Below are 18569 nucleotides of genomic sequence, written 5' to 3' on the forward strand. Positions count from 1 at the left end.
TCCACATCTGTCTGCCTTTCAGGACTAGGCACCACTCTTGGGCCACTAAACCCAATGGAAGGCTGTGGGTGGAGGGAGGGTAGGCCTTGTGTGGACAGTCTGCCTGCGGAGAATAGTACCCTGGTGCATTAATAGAGGAACTGGGTCTCCAGTCAAGCCCCAGCTTTAAGTACAAAAGTGGGGATGATTGATTGGTTCCGCTGGTGAGCAGAACATAAGAACGGCTGTACTGGGTCACACCAAAGGTCCATCTAGCCCAGTATCCTGTCTACCGACAGTGGCCAATGCCAGGTGCCCCAGAGGGAGTGAACCTAACAGGTAATGATCAAGTGATCTCTCTCCTGCCATCCGTCTCCACCCTCTGACAAACAGAGGCTAGGGACACCATTCCTTACCCATCCTGGCCAATAGCTACTAATGGACTTAACCTCCATGAATGTATCCAGTTCTCTTTTAAAAGAAGTAGCCAGTGCTGCTTTGCTTTTAATGTTCGCAAAGGTGCTGCTTGTCCTCTGAGCTCATTATTTAACCTGCCACTCCAGACCTGAGTCTCTGGTTTCGATAGTGGAGATGAGCAGCACAGAGAGGCATCTTAAGCGGATGATTTCCTTTGCTTTGTGCTCTTTGTTTCTCAAGAGTTTGCCACCCTCTAGTAAAGAGGTTCATAATGAAGTATGGACCTGCAGGGAGGTGGAAGGGGGAGAGAAGTAGCACTGCAAGTAGATGGAAGGAAAATTTCCAAGCATCCCATGAGCAGTAGGATGGAAGGGCTGAAGCCCCAGCCTCCAGCTGCTGTCCTGTTTCGGAGGACATTTTTCTTCAAAGGGATTAACACACACCTGGGCAGCACGGCTCTTTTCAGCTTTTGCCTCTTCTTTCTCCTTTTTATGCCGGCCCAATCTTCGTGTCTCCAGGTCCACTTTTGAGGTTTTGTGTTGAATTCCTCCTGCGGGGATAAAATACCCACTACTTTATAATCGCTTCTTTTTTTAACGCTTAAAGAACTCGAGTGAGCGATGTCCGGGGTTACTCAGCTCTCAGCATGTTTCTCTGTTATCTAAAAAAATAAACCATGGGAGTGAGAACACTGGAATGAGTGGAGTAGAGCTGAAATACTTGCAGTTTCTGTAAGGGACGGCAATCTTGGTAACGCAACGATTTCTGTTTGGAGACCGTTTGTGCTGCAATTGGTGGCTGGGCCCCTAGGAAAAAATATACAACCACTCAGTAAAATCAGTAGCTGTACTCTAGGGTTGGGGGGTTGCAAATGTTGTGCCGGTTTTTGAAAAAGAGATATGGGGTGATCATGGGTAGTATAGGTCAATCAGCGTTACTTGAGCACCAGGGAAATTGGTTGAAATAATTACTAAAAATAGTTACAGTGCACCTGGATTAGCATGATTGGTCGTCTAACCAGCTTGGCTTCTGTAAAAGAAAACAATTCTCCTCTGAATTACTAGAATTCTTTGAGTGTCAATAAAATAGTGGATCTTAGAGAATCCATTGTTTGGACCTTCAAAAGGCCTTTGATAGAGGCCCTTCCAAGAGATGATTAAGGAAGCCAAGTAGTCATGGGGTGAGAGGTGAACTGTCATGGATCAGAAACTGTTTCCTGTTACATAGTCCAAGAGTAGGAAAAAATGGTCATTTTGTACCATGGCAAAAGGTTTAAAGACAGGTGCCCCCATGGTTTCATGCTGGGACTGCTGTTTGTAAAATATATTTATTAATAATCTGGGAAAGGGAGTGAACAGTGAATTGGGGAAATTTACAGGTGAGACAGAATGATTTAGGATAATCAAGACCAGAGAAAACAAGGAAGGTCAGAGGGACCTGACAGATCCGGGAAACCAGGTAGCAAATGAAATTGAGTGTTGACATATGCAAAGTTGTGTGTATTGGAAGGGCTAATTTGAACTAGATCTGTCCATTGCTGGGCTCTAAATTAACTGTAACCCCCTGGGGAGGTGGGGGCAGAGAGTCCTGGGCATCATTGTGCGGATAGCTCAGTGATTTGGCTGGTACAAACTGAGGTGGTGTTTGGGTTTTTTGGCAGATCCACGTGGATGAAGCAAAGAAACTGGTGTATTTTGAAGGCACAAAGGATTCCCCTTTAGAGCATCACCTGTACGTCGTTAGCTACGAGAATCCCGGAGTGGTGAAGCGACTGACGGACCGTAGTTTCTCTCACGCCTGCTCCGTTAGTCAGGTATCTGTAGTCCGTGGGACCCTCTTTTAGGAAAGGGCTGGGCCTGGTGGTTTTTGGCACGCCTTGCACTAGCGGTGTTCAAATATATGGAAGCTGGCTTCAGCTTTTTTAAATCTGTTATAAAACCGTGGGTGTGGGGATGGGCATGTATTAGCAACTGCAGAAACCTGACCTCTGGGTGTGCAGCCTGGCGAATGGCATGAATCAGTGCCAGCTTGCAGACATGGACTAATGCCACCGCTAATTTTGCAGGTGCATTTTTCAGTGTCTGGCAGAACATTTGGAATATTAACACCCTTGCAGCTACTATGCTGCCTGTAACTGAGTAAAACTACAGCTCCTATGGGCTGGTCTACACTGGGGGGGAGTCAATGTAAGATACGCAACTTCCGCTACGTGAATAGCGTAGCTGAAGTCGAAGTATCTTAGATCCATTTACCTGGGGTCCACACGGCACGGGATTGATGGCCGCGGTTCCCCTGTCGACTTTGCTACTGCCGCTCGTTCCGGTGGAGTTCCGGAATCGACAGGGAGCGTGTTTGGGGATCGATATATCGCGTCTTAAGTAGGGTTACCATATTTAACAAAGCAAAAAAGAGGACCCTCCACGGGGGCCTGGCCCCACCCCTTTCCCACCCCCAGCCCCGCCCAACTCCGCCTTTGGGCTTGTGTTTCTTCACTGTGTTGTTCAAGAAAATATTGTCATCTCTGTGTAGGACTGTGACATGTTCATCAGTAAATTCAGTAACCAGAAGAACCCGCACTGTGTGTCACTGTACAGGCTGACTGCTTCTGAAGATGATGTTGCTCACAGAACGAAGGAATTCTGGGCCACGATTCTAGATTCGGCAGGTAATAACTTTGGCTCTCCTTTACAGTTCTGCCTCAGATTCCCAATCAAAAGACTTCTAGCTACATGTTTATTGTAGTGTCAGTACTCTGTGTTCCTCTTCGTGGGCTAGATCCTGCTGCTCTTACTCGTGTGGGAATATGTGACGAGTAAGGATCGCTGGATCGGCCTTTGGTTTTGTGCTGACGTCTGGAAGGGGTAGCTGGCCACCGTATTCGAGTCTGTTACAAGTTTGAATGTATTGCTGGGCCTTATCAACAAAAAACTTGTCTTTTTGTAAGTGCTGTTCCAAACCATTTGAAGGGTACAGGGCTAATAGGACATGTACTTGGAAAACCCTTAGATTTGAAGGGGGTGTCCCCACCAGTTTTGTACCTTGTGGTGGCCCAAGGCTGCTTTTTATTTTGGAGCTTGTTGCAGATAATGATGTACAGAGTTAGCTCCTGGGCTGGTTAACAACCTTCATGGCCAAGTGGCATTTAGGCAATGAATTAAAATCTGCTGTACATCTGGAGCCACGCTGAGGGACTAATGGAGTGAGTCGTAACATACACTGATGTGACAGAGCTGAATTTGGCTTGATGTGCTGTACTTTGGTCAGAAGATAATTTCTTTCATCGAGCTGCTGCTTCTCTACCAGCTGCCTGCGTGCAGGAGGGGGAGTCTCAGTTCTGACTCAGAAGCACAGATCATGCCTCCGACACGCCTCACCCCAAGTTCGTTAGCCAAGGTAACTGTAGGAAACTGCCCGGGGCAGAACAACAGCTACACTGTGCCATAGGGATCTGAATTAAAATGACTTGTTCATAGAGAACATGGGCTGAATGCATACTTTTTTTTTTTTTTTGTAACACAGGAAGTTTTCTCTGTTTCATAATCACTTAAATGTATTTTAGGAGCAGGTGATTCCAATAGTGCCCCACTCTCCCCTGCAGAAAAATTGTGCTTATTTTGTTTCTAGCTTGAAGATTATCAGCTCGATTAAGGGAGTCTTGTCCAGCTGCAGCTTCTCTGTTCTGGGACCCGAGCTAGCTAGCTCAAGTGGTGAGCACGTTCTGTGAGTGCAGCGTAGACCTCCACAAAGGGTGGAAGAGTTCACGTCTGGCCCTGCTGGGGTTGAAACCTTCCCAGAATGCATCTAGCACAGGATCCCTGACTCAGAACTTTTTCTGTGAATGAGACCCTTACTAGCTAGTAATGGGCCTAATGAAAACCCACAGATCCAAACATCCCTGAACTCGGGGAGGGTTTGGACCTGCGCTGGACCTACGTGGTGGAGACACTCCAGTGCTAAGGGTGCTGTAGACAAAATTAAACCCCTTCCCCTCCCTCCTGTAGTGCCAGCTTCCTCTCAGTGACTTTTTAACACAGTTCTTGGGAGATGGGGGATCTGGAAGAAACTGCATTAGAACTATGCCAGAAAAACGTATGTACATGAGGAACAAAACTTTGATGGTGGACTCTTCAATCTAGCGGACAAAGGTGTAGCATGATCAAATGGCAGGGAATTGACACTAGACAAATTCAGAATAGAAATAAGGGGCAAATCTTTAACATTGAGGGTAATTAATCACCGGCACGATTTATCAAGGGTTGTGGTGAAGTCTTCATAACTGACAGCTTTTACATCAAGATTAGACGTTTCTCTAAAAGATGTGCTGTAGTTCAAAAAAGAATTAATCCAGGGAAATCCTATGACCAGTGCTATACAGGAGGTCAGATTAGATGATCACAATGGTCCCTTCTGGCTGTAAGACACACAACAATCCTGCCTCATGCTGGCATCATCTGTAGTGTAGACAGGGCTGTGAGCTCCTGCTGTCCATCAGGTTCTTGTTAAAATGGGCCCATTTCTTCTTGCCTGCCTGCAGGTCCTTTTCCCGACTATGTTCCCCCAGAAATCTTCTCCTTTGAGAGTTCCTCAGGCTTTACGCTGTATGGCATGATGTACAAACCTCACCACCTGCAACCTGGGAAGAAATACCCCACTGTCCTCTTCATATACGGAGGGCCTCAGGTGAGTGCAGTGTAATAGAGGCTAATAGAAATACCTGCTAATTTTTGTCTCTTGTACTTACTGTTCCTGAGATGGGATTGTGGCGGGGACTGACCATGAAACAGGCTTAAAGCATTTTCTGTAACTTCATTTTACTAGTGGGGGAGAAATGCACAGCATCTTCAAGGTAGTAAGGCTGGAGGGATAAATCTAATGTGGGACTGCAGCCCTGCAAAATCACCATGAGGATTTACCATCCCAGGCACAAAATGATTCACCTGGGTCCTGGAAAACCCAATATTTCATATACCTGGGAGCAGGGAAAAACTCTCCTCAGATGGGGGAGGGATAGCTCAGTGGTTTGAGCATTGGCCTGCTAAACCCAGGATTGTGAGTTCAATCCTTGAGGGGGCCACTCTGGATCTAGGGCAAATCAGTACTTGGTCCTGCTAGTGAAGGCAGGGGGCTGGACACGATGACCTTTCGGGGTCCCTTTCAGTTCTGAGATAGGTATATCTCCATATACGAGATGGATGAGTAGAATTTCGGAAGGCTGCCGTGTAGCAATGAACCTGATCTGTGACTCTCAAGGGGAAGATGGGGAGAACCGCTTGGCTCCTACCCCTGCAAAGGAGACCTCAGTACCTCTACACATGTGCATAAAGCGGGATGCGAAGACAAGGGGCCTGGATTTGTCGCAGCCCCCACAATGAGGGGGTGAATTCTGTGTGTGGGTGACTTGAGCTGAGACTCTGGGGATGGTACCAAACAATCCTGAATCGGATTAAGAGATGAGCAGTCAGTTCGGTAGTTTGTAGCCCCTGGCACTTATTTCCAGTGGTCTATCTGGTGTCGCTCGGTTAATATTTCCAGTTGTCTTTTTCCAGGTGCAGCTGGTGAACAATCGGTTTAAAGGAGTCAAGTATTTTCGCTTGAACACGCTGGCCTCACTGGGTTACGTAGTTGTTGTAATTGACAACAGGGGGTCCTGCCACCGAGGGCTTAAGTTTGAAGGTGCCTTTAAATACAAAATGGTAAGTGGTGGGATGTATGCCAGTGTCCCCACGTGGTTCTGAGCAATGCTGCCTGTCCTTGGCTTTCAGATGGGGCGCCGGGGGGAGCGCGACTTGGTGCGTCATCCTACAGAAGAAGGCTAACGTGCTAGCTTGTCTTAGTGCTCTGGCAGTGATTCTAGTGCTTCTTACACAAAACCGTAGAGTGTTCCACTCCTGGGGCTTGGGAGGGGGGTGGACACATCCAACCGGTATGGAACTGGGGAGGAAAACGGATAGCGAGAGAGGATATAAAATATAAGGCATATAACCGCATCTGCTTCAGGGTATAAGCCAACCTCTGACATGGGTGAGTTAGTCCCTAACTTTCCATTGTGGTCTTTCTGAACCCGCTGGCCCTGCAAAGGTGGGATACCTTCAGATGGACGATGGATCGCTCCATTATGGGGCTTGGCGATTCCTAGGGTCCTGTTTGTAGAGGAAACCTGCTCCGCCCCGAGCTCTGGAGGGGAAGGAAGTGCCATCTTTGTGTTGCTTTGCAGGGATGATGGGCACATGTTTTGAGGGGGGCAGTTGTGCCAGTTTGATGCACAGAGCCAGAATCTGGCCCTAGATATTGTAGAGGAATTTGTCTCTTAGGTTAAGAAAGTCCCCTTTCCCCAAACAAGAACACCACAGACCAGAACACCACACTTATGAACATTTCCCATGAGGAAGCTGAGCAGGGTGGAGGAAATGTGTCCTTACATGTACTTACATGTCCTCTGGGGAAGGGGCAATCCTTTGGTTCCATGTTTGTACAGCACCTTGCCCAGTGGGGGCCCATTCCTGGAATGGGGCTCCAAGGTGGTACTGCAACAGAAATCATTAATCATAATGGGCAAAGTTGATTGTTTTTTGGAAACTCTGAGAATCATACGTTTGTCAAGAACTAACAAAAAAAAAAACTTTATCCAACAGGGTCAAATAGAAATTGACGACCAAGTGGAAGGGCTGCAGTATTTAGCATCCCAGTATGACTTCATTGATTTAGACCGAGTTGGCATTCATGGCTGGTCCTATGGAGGATACCTGTCTCTGATGGCATTAATGCAGAGGTCAGACCTCTTCAGGGTACGTTAATGTATCGTGGGCTTATCTCTGTGGCACAGGAAGGATGTTTCTTAATCAGATTATATCTCCATGTCCCATGTGTGTTTGTAGATACAAAGACTTTTGAACTGTAAACAGTGAGTGCTATGCGTGTGCAAAATAGTCTGGTTTTTATTTCACCTCAAGATACAAACAGTGGAGGGGCATAGGACATAACAAAGTTACCGCAAAGTAAATTTCCATTTCCAAAGTACATTTCTACCTGGTATGGGCTTGAAAATATTTCAATTCAGGCTTTTGTACTTAGATATTTTTTTGAATGTAGACAATATTCACTATGTTATAAAATTATTGCTTTCAAATTCGAGGTACCATATATTTTTAATCTGAGTTTCAGGATATATTACAGTAAACAGATAGGACTCTGTGTGTGACCTTGAATAAGTCACTTTGTTTTACCATCTGTAATATGGGAATGGTATGTTCCTATACTATAGCATATTGTGAATGTCAGTTAGCGATTGCAAAGCAGTTAGGCTTTGTTTGCTCAGAGATTTTGTCTCTGTATAACTGTTGGTTGCAGCGTGATATTTTTTTTTAACAGTTATAGTTATACCAATGCATCTGCTAGTGTGGACTCAGTTATACTGGTATAGTCAATTATTCCCCTTCCAATACAGGATTAGCTATGCTAGTGTAAAGCACCTTTATACTGGTATAACTGTGTCCACACTAGTGATGTTATACACTTTATACTGGTATTGTTAAAGTGATGCTTCTGTGGGCAATGCTCTGGGTGGTTTGGCGGATAGTGATCGATCTATCAGGGATCGATTTATCGCGTCTAGTGTAGACACGACAAAATCGATCCCTGATCACTCTGCCGTCAACTCCAGAACTCCCACCACGGCGAGAGGTGGAAGTGGAGTAGACGGGGGAGCGGCAGTGGTAGACTTGCTGCCGTCCTGACGGCCAGGTAAATCGACCCAAGATACGCCAACTTCAGCTACGCGATCTTAGGTCGACACCCTCCTCCCTCCCCCCAGTGTAGACCTAGCCTGTGTCTAGACAAGGCATTAGAGCAGGGGCGGGCAAACTTTTTGACCTGAGGGCCACATCGGGTTTTGAAAATTGTATGGAGGGCCGGTTAGGGGAGGGGGTCATGGCCCGGCCCCCATCTCCTATCTGCCCCCCCTGGGACTCCTGCCCCATTCCCCCCCCCATTCCCTGACGGGGGGCCCCCTGGAACTCCTGCCCCATCTACACCCCCCACTCCCTGACCATCCCCGGACCCCCGTCACCCCATCCAACCCCTCCTCGCATTCCTGACAGCCTCCCCGGGACCCCTGCCCCATCCAACCACCCTTCTCCCTGTCCCCTGACTGCCCCCCCTCCCCCTGCCGCCGCCCCATCCAACTTCCCCTCCTTCCTGACTGCCCCCCTGGGATCCCTGCCCCCCATTCAATCCCCGTGTTCCCCCCCCAACCGCACCGACCCCTATCCACACCTCTGTCCCCTGACCACCACCTCGAACTCCCCTGCCCTCTATCCAACCCCCCTTGTTCCTTGCCCCCTTACCACACTGCCTGGAGCACCGGTGGCTGGCGGTGCTACAGCCGCACCGCCCGGCTGGAGCCAGGCCATGCCGCCATCACCAGGCAGCACAGAGACCGGGTCAGGCCGGGCTCTGCAGCTGCGCTGCCCCAGCAGCTCACAGCCCCGCCACCCAGAGCATTGCGCCGGTGGCGGAGCGAGTGAGTTGAGGCTGTGGGGGAGGGAGAACAGCAGGGGAGGGGCCGGGGGCTAGCCTCCCAGGCCAGGAGCTCAGGGGCCAGGCAGGACAGTCCCGCAGACCGGATGTGGCACACGGGCCGCAGTTTGCCCACCTGTGCATTAGAGGTTCTTAGACGAAAGGTGCTAAAGAAGTGCAAAATACAATTATAATTATTGATTTTCATCTCAGACTAACAGTATGCATTTTGTTCTTTGTGGCTCTTCTTGCTTCATTGCAATGTGTAAAGCAGGCCTGAAAGACTTTTAAAATATTTATTTTACCTTAAAAAATATTTGCAATGTCAAGTCTCTTTCCTGGTTTTGTTGGCGGTCTTCCCTGGAGCATACTGACATGTGGCGTGGTAGCTATCTCAGCCCTTAACTGAAGAGGCTGGGGTTGTCAAATCCTGGAGAGCTTTTTCTTCCAGGTATCTGTCAGGCATTTGCTGGACGGAGGTATTGCAGACAAAAACCAGACCTTTCACTGGTCTCAGTGACAACCGCTTCCCCTCTCACTCGGGTTTCACTTCTTCAGTGGAGTTCCTTGTTCATCCAAAGGGCCTTCAAGGATGAACAGGGTTTGAATTTCTAATGCAAGTCCTTTTCTACCCTGGGAGGGTTACGCTGGTATGGCCATTCCAGTATAGCTAATGCGGATGCAGTTATATAGGCATAAAAGTGCTTATCCTGGTACAGCTCATGCTGGTTTGGGGAGCTGGTATAAGCCCCGTGGTGAAAGATCAGTCCCCCTCTTCCCACAACCGACGTAGCTATGGCAGTAAAACTTGTATGTGTAGACCAAGCCAAAGAGAGGCTTTTGGTGCCAGAGCCTTTGCTGGTGTAAATGGTTGTAGAGCCGTGGATTTCAATGGAGCCGTGGTGAGTTATACAAGCGGGGTCCCTGGCCCTGTGTGCGTGAGGGGGAGGATGAGAAACGCTTCTCCCCCTTTGCAGGTTGTAAAAGGTGCTTTGTTGCTTTGTGTTGGGTAATTAAATTGCCATTGCTTTTTGTTTTTGATTGGTTACCTTATTGCCAATGCCTTTCAGAGCAGGCTTTATCATTGCATTGGTTTCTTTTCGGAGTTCACATAAATATCCGTGGGTGTTAAGTGCCTCCTTTGGGCGATCACAGTTGGACGTTGTCAGTAGCTGTCTGCCTGTATCCCTTTTTTATGCCGATGATCCTGTTGGAACTTCCAGGTTGCCATTGCTGGAGCACCAGTCACACTATGGCTATTCTATGACACAGGCTACACAGAGCGTTACATGGGACACCCTGATCACAACGAGCAGGGATATTATCTAGGATCAGTGGCCATGCAAGCGGAGAAGTTTCCTTCAGAGTAAGTTCAGTGCCCTCTCTCCCCGGCCCCCTGCCAGTCACATTCAAACCTACCCCCACATTTTTATCTCCTAGTTCTTAGCAATTAAATGCTGAAACCATAAATGCCAGTATTAAAACACCACTTAATAAACTTGAATGAACATTTGCGTAATTACGGCCCTTCCAAGTAATCCCTGTTATACTGGCTGTAATTAAAGAATAAAGAAATGGCAGACAGAACCTCAATTATGTAATTAACTCCTCAGTCTGAGCTGCATTGAACTAGGCAAAAAGTTGTATTTGATAAAAATGCTTTATCCTAGAGGTAAGGGCATATCCCTCTGTGTGTGTTTAGAATGCAAAGATATTGCTATGTCCTGCTAAAGAATTAGTGTCCAGTGGTGATTCGAGCACATAGAAACCAATTTTAGCATCCCCTCTCAAAAATGTTTCTGGGGAGGTTAAAGTAGGTTTGCAAATATAAGGCCCAGTCCTGATTTGTATGTGCAAAAAACTCTCAGGGAAGGAAAGCCTGGCATTGGAAGCCAGTGGTAGTCCTGTCTGAGAGCAGTCTGCAGGATTGGGCCATTTGTTTTGCAATGCTTAAACCAAAAGGAGTGTGTTTCTATGATTAATATTTTTGTAAGGGACTCGCACAGTTTGCAGAATGACTGGAAAATTCCAGGAAGTATCTAAATGTTTTTCTCCTGCCTTTCTCAGACCGCACCGTCTGTTGCTGCTGCATGGTTTCTTGGACGAGAATGTTCACTTTGCACACACAAGTATATTGCTGAGTTTTTTAGTGAGGGCTGGAAAACCATATGATTTACAGGTAAGTGGTTTTTAAACTGTCAGAATCTGGATATGAAAATGATACAGCTCTACTTGGGTTTGTGGTAGGGCTGAGGAAACCCACACTGGAACACACGGAGTGTATTTGATCTGTTGTGGATCATAAACATCTGACGACAAGACTGGGGGATTAAGAACCTACTCTAAAAACTGAATGTTTTTTCCACATCCAGCTCAAAATTAATATCCGGATGGGCAGTGAAGTGTGTTAACATTTGGTGTAGCCATTTGGACTCATTTGTGTTTACGCTCGCTGTGGATTTGGAAGAGGAAGGAAGTAGTTGTAGGTTTCTTCCCACCAAGTTCTGTTCTAAAGATAAATAAGAATATTGTAAAAGGGAAACTTTTCCTTTGAGTGCTGGGATTTTGGGGTTTCAATCCCTGCGCCAAGAAGAAAACATAGACGTTCCCTAACCACGCTGCTTGGGGTGGCAGGCCAGACACATACCCAGCATCGACCTGCCCTCTCTCACCTTCACCCTGCCATCAAAGAGACAGGGACAATTTTATTTGGTATTTTTTATTGCAACAAAAAATGTTCAAATCACATATTGATCCAGCATTTTACTATAGAGACTAATGGTTTCCCTGCAAATGGGGTTCTCTAGATCCTGGGTTGCCTCCACCCTCCCTTTCTTTATTGCTACTTGGGAGAGGGGTGCTGAATCTCTCTCTCCTCCCTCCTTTCCCCCCTCCCCCCCATTGTAACATGGAGGTCAGGATGTGGAAAGGGCCAAGAACCCCCTGCTCTATATCAAACATTCTTCTCTAATCTCTCACACAGGTCCTTGCTCATCATTAACCCGTGTCAGGTAGCTGGTTTCAGAGCTGCTGTTAGCCAGTGGTGTGTGTTCATGACTCTTTATTTTCTATTTTAGATTTACCCTCAGGAAAGACACAGCATAAGGGTCCCCGAGTCTGGAGAGCATTATGAACTCCATCTACTGCATTATCTGCAAGAGAATCTTGGCTCTCACATTGCTGCACTGAAGGCAATGTAATTGTGACCTCTGTGGAACTCTGATACACTGGCTGCTTAACCAAATGAGGAAATTGATCTTTAGAGAAAATCGAACAGAATGTTGCATTTTGGTGCCTGCCACATCTGCACACACGCACACACAGACACTTTTTTTTTTTTTTTAAGTAAACTAGGTGCCATACAAGGACACTACAGTACAATGGCCTAATAATTTTTAAAATGGAAATAAAATCAAATGTCTGTGGCACGCAGCAGTACCATGCAAATTCTTTTGGAAGAAGCTGAAAATTCAGTAACACATTTCCACCACACCATATCTTCACCATTTGAAAACATTGAGCTGTGCAAGTCTAATTGGTGTATTTTTTTACAGTGTGTTTCTCAGTTTCTTACAACAAGGTAATATTGGATGATTCGCTCGCGTCATGGCAAAAATCTGTCTGGATGGTTACAACTTGGATAACATTTAAAAATGTAATGTGTAATAGTTTATGCTTCGTGCAAGGGATGTCTGGCTCATTAGGAATTAGCTGCATATTAGACACATTATATAACCAGATGTTGGAGATAATTGTTTTAAAAAAGAAACACTTTTAGCTGCCTCCTGAAGTTAATAATTTGGTTTTAACTAAGATCAGGCCATTTTTTTCAGTGAGCTCATCTCTGTGCAGTACAAATCTTGCTGCTTTTTTCTTTTGTAGTGTGATAAACAGTTTGCACCTGATTTCACACAGGAAGGTGGAAAATGTATTTTACAATAACATGGGCAGAAGAGTTAGCCTTGTATGCTGAGAAGCAAACTAGTTTTAAGCCAAACAGCTGAAACTTTGTATATTTCTCATATTTTAAAAATACAACCTATTCCCATGGACTTTCACCCTATGTGCATTTTGAGGCTGTTTTCAAAATACTTTCCTATCTCAGCAGGTGGGTGTATAAATATTCCCCCACTAAGATTTTAAAATTCCAACACCCAAGTGCAAGTGTCCACTGGGGAGTTGGTAAGATGGGGGGCCTATCAACACTACATTGAAGCAATGCAAATTGTGTTTTACTAATTTTTTTGTTGTCATTAGTCTAGCATTATTCTCAGATCAGTGTTGAGAAAGTTTATTGTCTTAGTCACCCTGCTCCCCTATATATACATATACATACACAGACTCCATCACCCTTGAGTCGTCTCTAGCACTGCGGTGTAGCATGGTCCTATGCTGTCCTCCGAGAGAAACCCTTGTCTGTGTTGCTTAAGGTAATGCTGCTAGAAGCTAGCACCCTGCAATATTAAAATCACATTCAAGCACGATTTTCTTTGCTAGTGTGGTTTTAACTGTGATATGGACTTGGCTGAAAAACGTGACGTGTTTGAAAATACTTCTAACTTTCAAAATGTTATTTAAAATAGAACTCCATAGTCAAATTATTACTTTTAAACCAGAAAACTCTGCCTGGGGTTTCTGTGTTAGCGTCCCATCATTTTTAGGTATTATCTTGTAAAAACCAAGAACTTTTTCCCTTCTATTTTGATGCTACAGAGGGAGAAGCAGAGCAAGGTTCTCTTTTCATCTTTTGAAATCTGGAAGCCCTGTGGCTTGTGTTCCTACTTGAAATACCCCAAATATTGTAGCAATGTGCTTTAATAACTTTTGTAGGTATATGAATGCTCAGCAGACCCTAGAACTCTAACATTTAAAACAATCGGCCCTGACCTTGGTGTTCGTGACACTAGAATTAATTGGGAATAACTCCACTGGAATCACCTGGATATAAGAGCTGTGTAAGAGACAGCAGAATCTGGTCCATTGGCTTATGCTAAAGGTAGTCAAAGTAAACACACTTCCTGTAAGCATACACCTTCCCCCCCCCCCACGCCCCGCACAATTATTCTGAATTGGACTGATGATATTTAAAGTCCTGTAATTTACACCATCAGCATATGGAAAATAGGTTTATAGGTTTTTATTTTGGGGAACTGGGGGAATGTAAGGAGCCCAATACCTACACTGTCTTCTCTGTACCAACAATAGCTAATTATTGTAACTGAAGTGAATTCCCTTCAGAAAAAGCGGGCGTTTTCAGCCATCCTATGGCATGTGCTGTAGTTAGTATTTACAGACAAGCTGGTACATTGATAAGCTTGAAGAATAACAATGTGCCAGTTAGTATAAAAAATACAAATTGGTTACTATGGTATCCCACCTGGTTCTTTACGTATTTATGCTGTAGTGTATATTTACATGTATGGATGGGCATGTCTACACAGCAAAAGAAACACTTGCTGCCCTGGGTTAACAGCCCAGCTGAACTGACTCAGGCTCGTACTGCAGGCTAACAATAGCAGTGCGGACATTCAGGCTTTGGACTCTGGGACTCGCACCGCAGGTTCTTTTGTTGCTATGTAGATGTCCCCTGCATCGGTCCATATATACGTATATGTATAAAATAACACGTGGACGGTATCACATTTTCCAAGGTTGTTTATATTTTGTTCAATGTTAAATTAACTGGCGTTTGGGGGTGTATTTTTGTTCCTCCTCCAGAGATTCTCTCTTGAATATAAATGTATATGATTCTGAAGTAAAAATCGATTCTTTTGTACAAAACGACCTCTATGGAACAGTGCTTACGGCAAAGGAGGCATTAAAGGCGATTCTGGTAATCAAATCTAGATTTTGGTTTAGCACTGAACATAACATTGCTTACATGTAACTTTTTAATAATGCATTCACTCTTTATTTTAAATATATCTTATATATATATCAGAAAACTATTAAAGAACCAAGTATGTACTCTGTTTTGCAACATAAATTATGTTTTCCTTTTCTACAAAAATAATTTCCTTTACAGCTCTCAGGCACTTTAAAACTCCATGTTTTCTTTCCTTGTGGAAATGCTGGAAGGATTTACTCTCAGTATTTCAGAGTTCTGTACAAAGGGTGCTTGCCACATGTAACGGTAATGAAAGGTATATCCCATGGGGTCTGATCCAGCCCCCATTGAATTCCTGTTGATTTAAAGGGGCACGATCAAGTCCACAGGGAATGAGCACTGCCTTGTGAAATACCAAGTGTGAGGCCATCAGTAACTCTTAAAACTGGAAATGCTGCTCACTAGATAAGAATATTATATCCTGCTTGGTCTCGGTGGGACAAGCCACAGCTAAGATCAGCAGTTCTGCACCGATTGCCAACTGTAAGCCAGTCTTTCTATGCTACGGTATCAGTCCGGAGTACTGTGTATGACGGCAGTGTTACTGCAGTATCCGTCCGGAGTACTGTGTATGATGGCAGTGTTACTGCAGTATGAGTCCGGAGTACTGTGTATGATGGCAGTGTTACTGCAGTATGAGTCCGGAGTACTGTGTATGATGGCAGTGTTACTGCAGGATCCGTCCGGAGTACTGTGTATGATGGCAGTGTTACTGCAGGATCCGTCCGGAGTACTGTGTATGATGGCAGTGTTACTGCAGGATCCGTCCGGAGTACTGTGTATGATGGCAGTGTTACTGCAGTACCAGTCTGGAGTACTGTGTATGATGGCAGTGTTACTGCAGTATCCGTCCGGAGTACTGTGTATGATGGCAGTGTTACTGCAGTATCCGTCTGGAGTACTGTGTATGATGGCAGTGTTACTGCAGTATCCGTCCGGAGTACTGTGTATGATGGCAGTGTTACTGCAGCATTTTGGATCCTTGGAATTGCCTAAATCCAAGTCCAAAATCTCTGGATTGGGGAGATGGCATTTTCACCCAAGAGGAGTTGCCCATGATATTTTACATTTGGATTTATTTTAAATTGTTTTTGTTTGTGGACTTACTTCAAAAATGGCCAAGTTGTAATGTTACTTTAAATTTTAAGCAGGGCTAGTGAACTCCCTAGGCAGGAAATCTGAGAACAGAATATTCCATGGAGGAGACATCACCACCTTGCTCCACGAAATAAATCCCTACCTGGGGATAAGAAAACGCCCGGCTGGCCCAGGTCAGCTGACTCAGGTTCACGGGGCTTGGGCTCCGTGGCTGAAAAATTGCTGTGTAGATGTCGAGGGTCCCAGAGCTTGCGCTCCAGCCTGAGCCCAAACATCGACAGAGATTTTTAGCACTGCAAGCCTGACCCAAATGAGCCCCCAGTTTTTTATCCATGTGTAGATCTACCTCTTGAGTTCAGTGGGGTTACTCCCAGCAATAACCACTACACCTAGTGGTATATGATAGCAAGAGTGGGCCCTAAGTGTTGAATGTAAATCTCTTTCCTACGGTTGCAGGTATCTTTGCATCTTACCACCCAATCCTGTGACTAATAAAATTACACATTTAACTTTTGCTGAAAAACAATAGAGCATTTATGAAAGGCTGGGATTTGAAGACTGAGGGACTAGTTGTGTTGAATAGGGATGCCAGTAAACAGATCTTTTCTGTCTGTTTTCATTGTTTGGAATAGTGTTCGGTTTGCTTCAGTGGGGACAGATTCTATGGTGTGATGTTTTGAAGTGCTTTCCATTACTTAAGGAAATCTTCCTTTTAATAAAGAATAGGGCGGAAGGCAGGGAACATTTTAGATTGGGGCAAGTAATCTGCATTTTTTCCACATTTCCAAATATATCATTTGTATTAATATATATATATATATACACGACTTCATTTTATAAACTCCGTTTACTATCCAATATTAATTAAACAATTCATTCTGATCAGCATGTGAAGCTTTGAAAATAAATTACCTTAATTATACTAAAATGGAAAATGTATTCCCTGCTAATGGGGGCATTTGGGAATAGTGTTAGCAAAGACTTTCCGGATGGGCTTGACATGTTGAAGGTTTAACTCTTTAGAACTGTGTATGTGTGGTGTGTTGCATCTAGCAAAGAATCCAGCCGTGACGTTAACTGACAAAATAAGGTCCTGAGACTTAACCTGTCAGAGTAAAACAATTGATTGTGTTTCTTGCTGATCTGTGTGTTCCATGTGGAGAGCAGTATGTTTTGCTGCTAGCATGACACTGAATATTGAGACGGCAATAACAAGGTGGGGGAAAATCAGCCAGATTAGAATACTGCCTTGAATTGCCTGTTTACTTGAGTTACCAGACCCCTGTCAATACACGTACTGTATCCTCCGGGGTGCTTTGGGCTGCCTTCTGAAAGGACAGGTCTTTTTGTGGTTTTTACTTTGATGTTCTGCACAGTAGAAGTTCAGGTGTTTAATTTTAGAACATGAAGTGCCTGCTGTTTAAGTGTTGACTTGTATTAACAAAATTGCATGTCTCACACCCAGTAGGTTTATGGGTTTCCCTCCATTTCTAGCTACATGGCTTTTAATCATGTCAAGTGGAAACATTAGTTTTGCCGCGTTTTATTACAAATCCTTTTTGTTGCAATAAAGATGCTGCTAAATAAATTGAACTAAATGTTTTTCTATTTTAACTGTCTCTTTTCTTGATTTAGTGGTGTTTATTTAAGAGTATAATTAAGTCCCCACACTCCGATTCCACCCTGGAGAGTGGCAGTGATGTAAAGTGTGTGAGTGTATTAAATTCTAGTGATTTTCTTATCTTCATCTGTGACTAAGTAAATCAATGTAAATAGGAGGATTGGCACGTGCTTGGATTAACTACAAAGTGTTTTCTGTTGGAACGAAAAGGGAATGAACTCAGCTCTCCTGTGCCGATAGATTCTGTGCAGTTAACAGCCCTGGCTAGCCACCAGTTGGTGCTGCAGCACAGGGTGAGGTGCGTCATTAGGCATGTTACACACATTGGGCCAGATCCACCGCTGTTGTCAACTGGCGCAGTTCCATTGCTGATTTACATCAGCTCAAGATCTGGCCCAATAAGGGAACTGAAAGCCAACAGAGAGACTTGCTGGAGTCTGATTCTGGTCTTGCATGCATAACTGTGTGTGCCTGCATCCTGCAGAATCTGATCTGCAGGCGTGACAGCCAATGATTGTAATTTGCGTGCCTAGTACACTAAGCAGCTGCATGTCTGGGGTTTGAATTTGGTGACAGATCTTGTAGGGCACAGAAGGTAGCAATGGGAAAAGACATGCTGCACTTTGCAAGGGGATGACTTGAGGGGACGCCTCTGTTCTTGCACTGACACTACGCTTGGGCTTAGCCAAAATAGGTCAAGCTCTCTGGGGTCTTCCCTTGATGTCTGGGGATTTTGGTAGTTTCTTATTAAGGCTCAAGAGTGAAATGTGTAATTACCTGGGCAGCAAGAGGAGAACATTCCCTTCCTTAGGAAAGGCTTCCCCCCCCTTTAACTTTTTGGAGCCTCAGCCGCCCAAAAATGCACTGCCCCACAGAACCTCCTGTAGTATTTGTGGGCTGCCTGGTCTTGGGGGTAAACTTTTTCCCTTGCCTCTGCACAGTCACGGTGTTTATCTGTAGGGGAAAGGAAGGAAATGCATTGACTAAGCTTGGAACCCTCCCCAACATGTCAATACGATCACTGGCTGGGGATCAGAGAGAGAGGAGCAAATA

General features: G+C 45.1%; 1 protein-coding gene across 3 annotated transcripts in view; it reads left to right on the forward strand.

The window, feature by feature from the left end:
• DPP8 (dipeptidyl peptidase 8) overlaps positions 1-14882 on the forward strand; it is a 40973-nt gene extending 26091 nt beyond the window's left edge. For 2 of the 3 annotated variants that reach the window (XM_005305379.4, XM_005305380.5), the window contains exons 14-21: positions 2057-2209; positions 2926-3061; positions 4931-5076; positions 5943-6089; positions 7029-7181; positions 10134-10276; positions 10978-11089; positions 11988-14882. In XM_005305379.4, coding sequence (XP_005305436.2) covers positions 2057-2209; positions 2926-3061; positions 4931-5076; positions 5943-6089; positions 7029-7181; positions 10134-10276; positions 10978-11089; positions 11988-12110 — 1113 coding nt within the window. In that variant the 3' untranslated portion in view covers positions 12111-14882. Of the gene's footprint in view, positions 1-2056; positions 2210-2925; positions 3062-4930; positions 5077-5942; positions 6090-7028; positions 7182-10133; positions 10277-10977; positions 11090-11987 lie in introns of those variants that run through there. The other variant, XR_006175960.2, reaches the window with a different exon arrangement.
• Positions 14883-18569: the final 3687 nt, after the last annotated feature.

This window comes from Chrysemys picta, chromosome 10 (assembly GCF_011386835.1).
Source record: "Chrysemys picta bellii isolate R12L10 chromosome 10, ASM1138683v2, whole genome shotgun sequence".
Classification (NCBI taxonomy): Eukaryota; Metazoa; Chordata; order Testudines; family Emydidae; genus Chrysemys; species Chrysemys picta.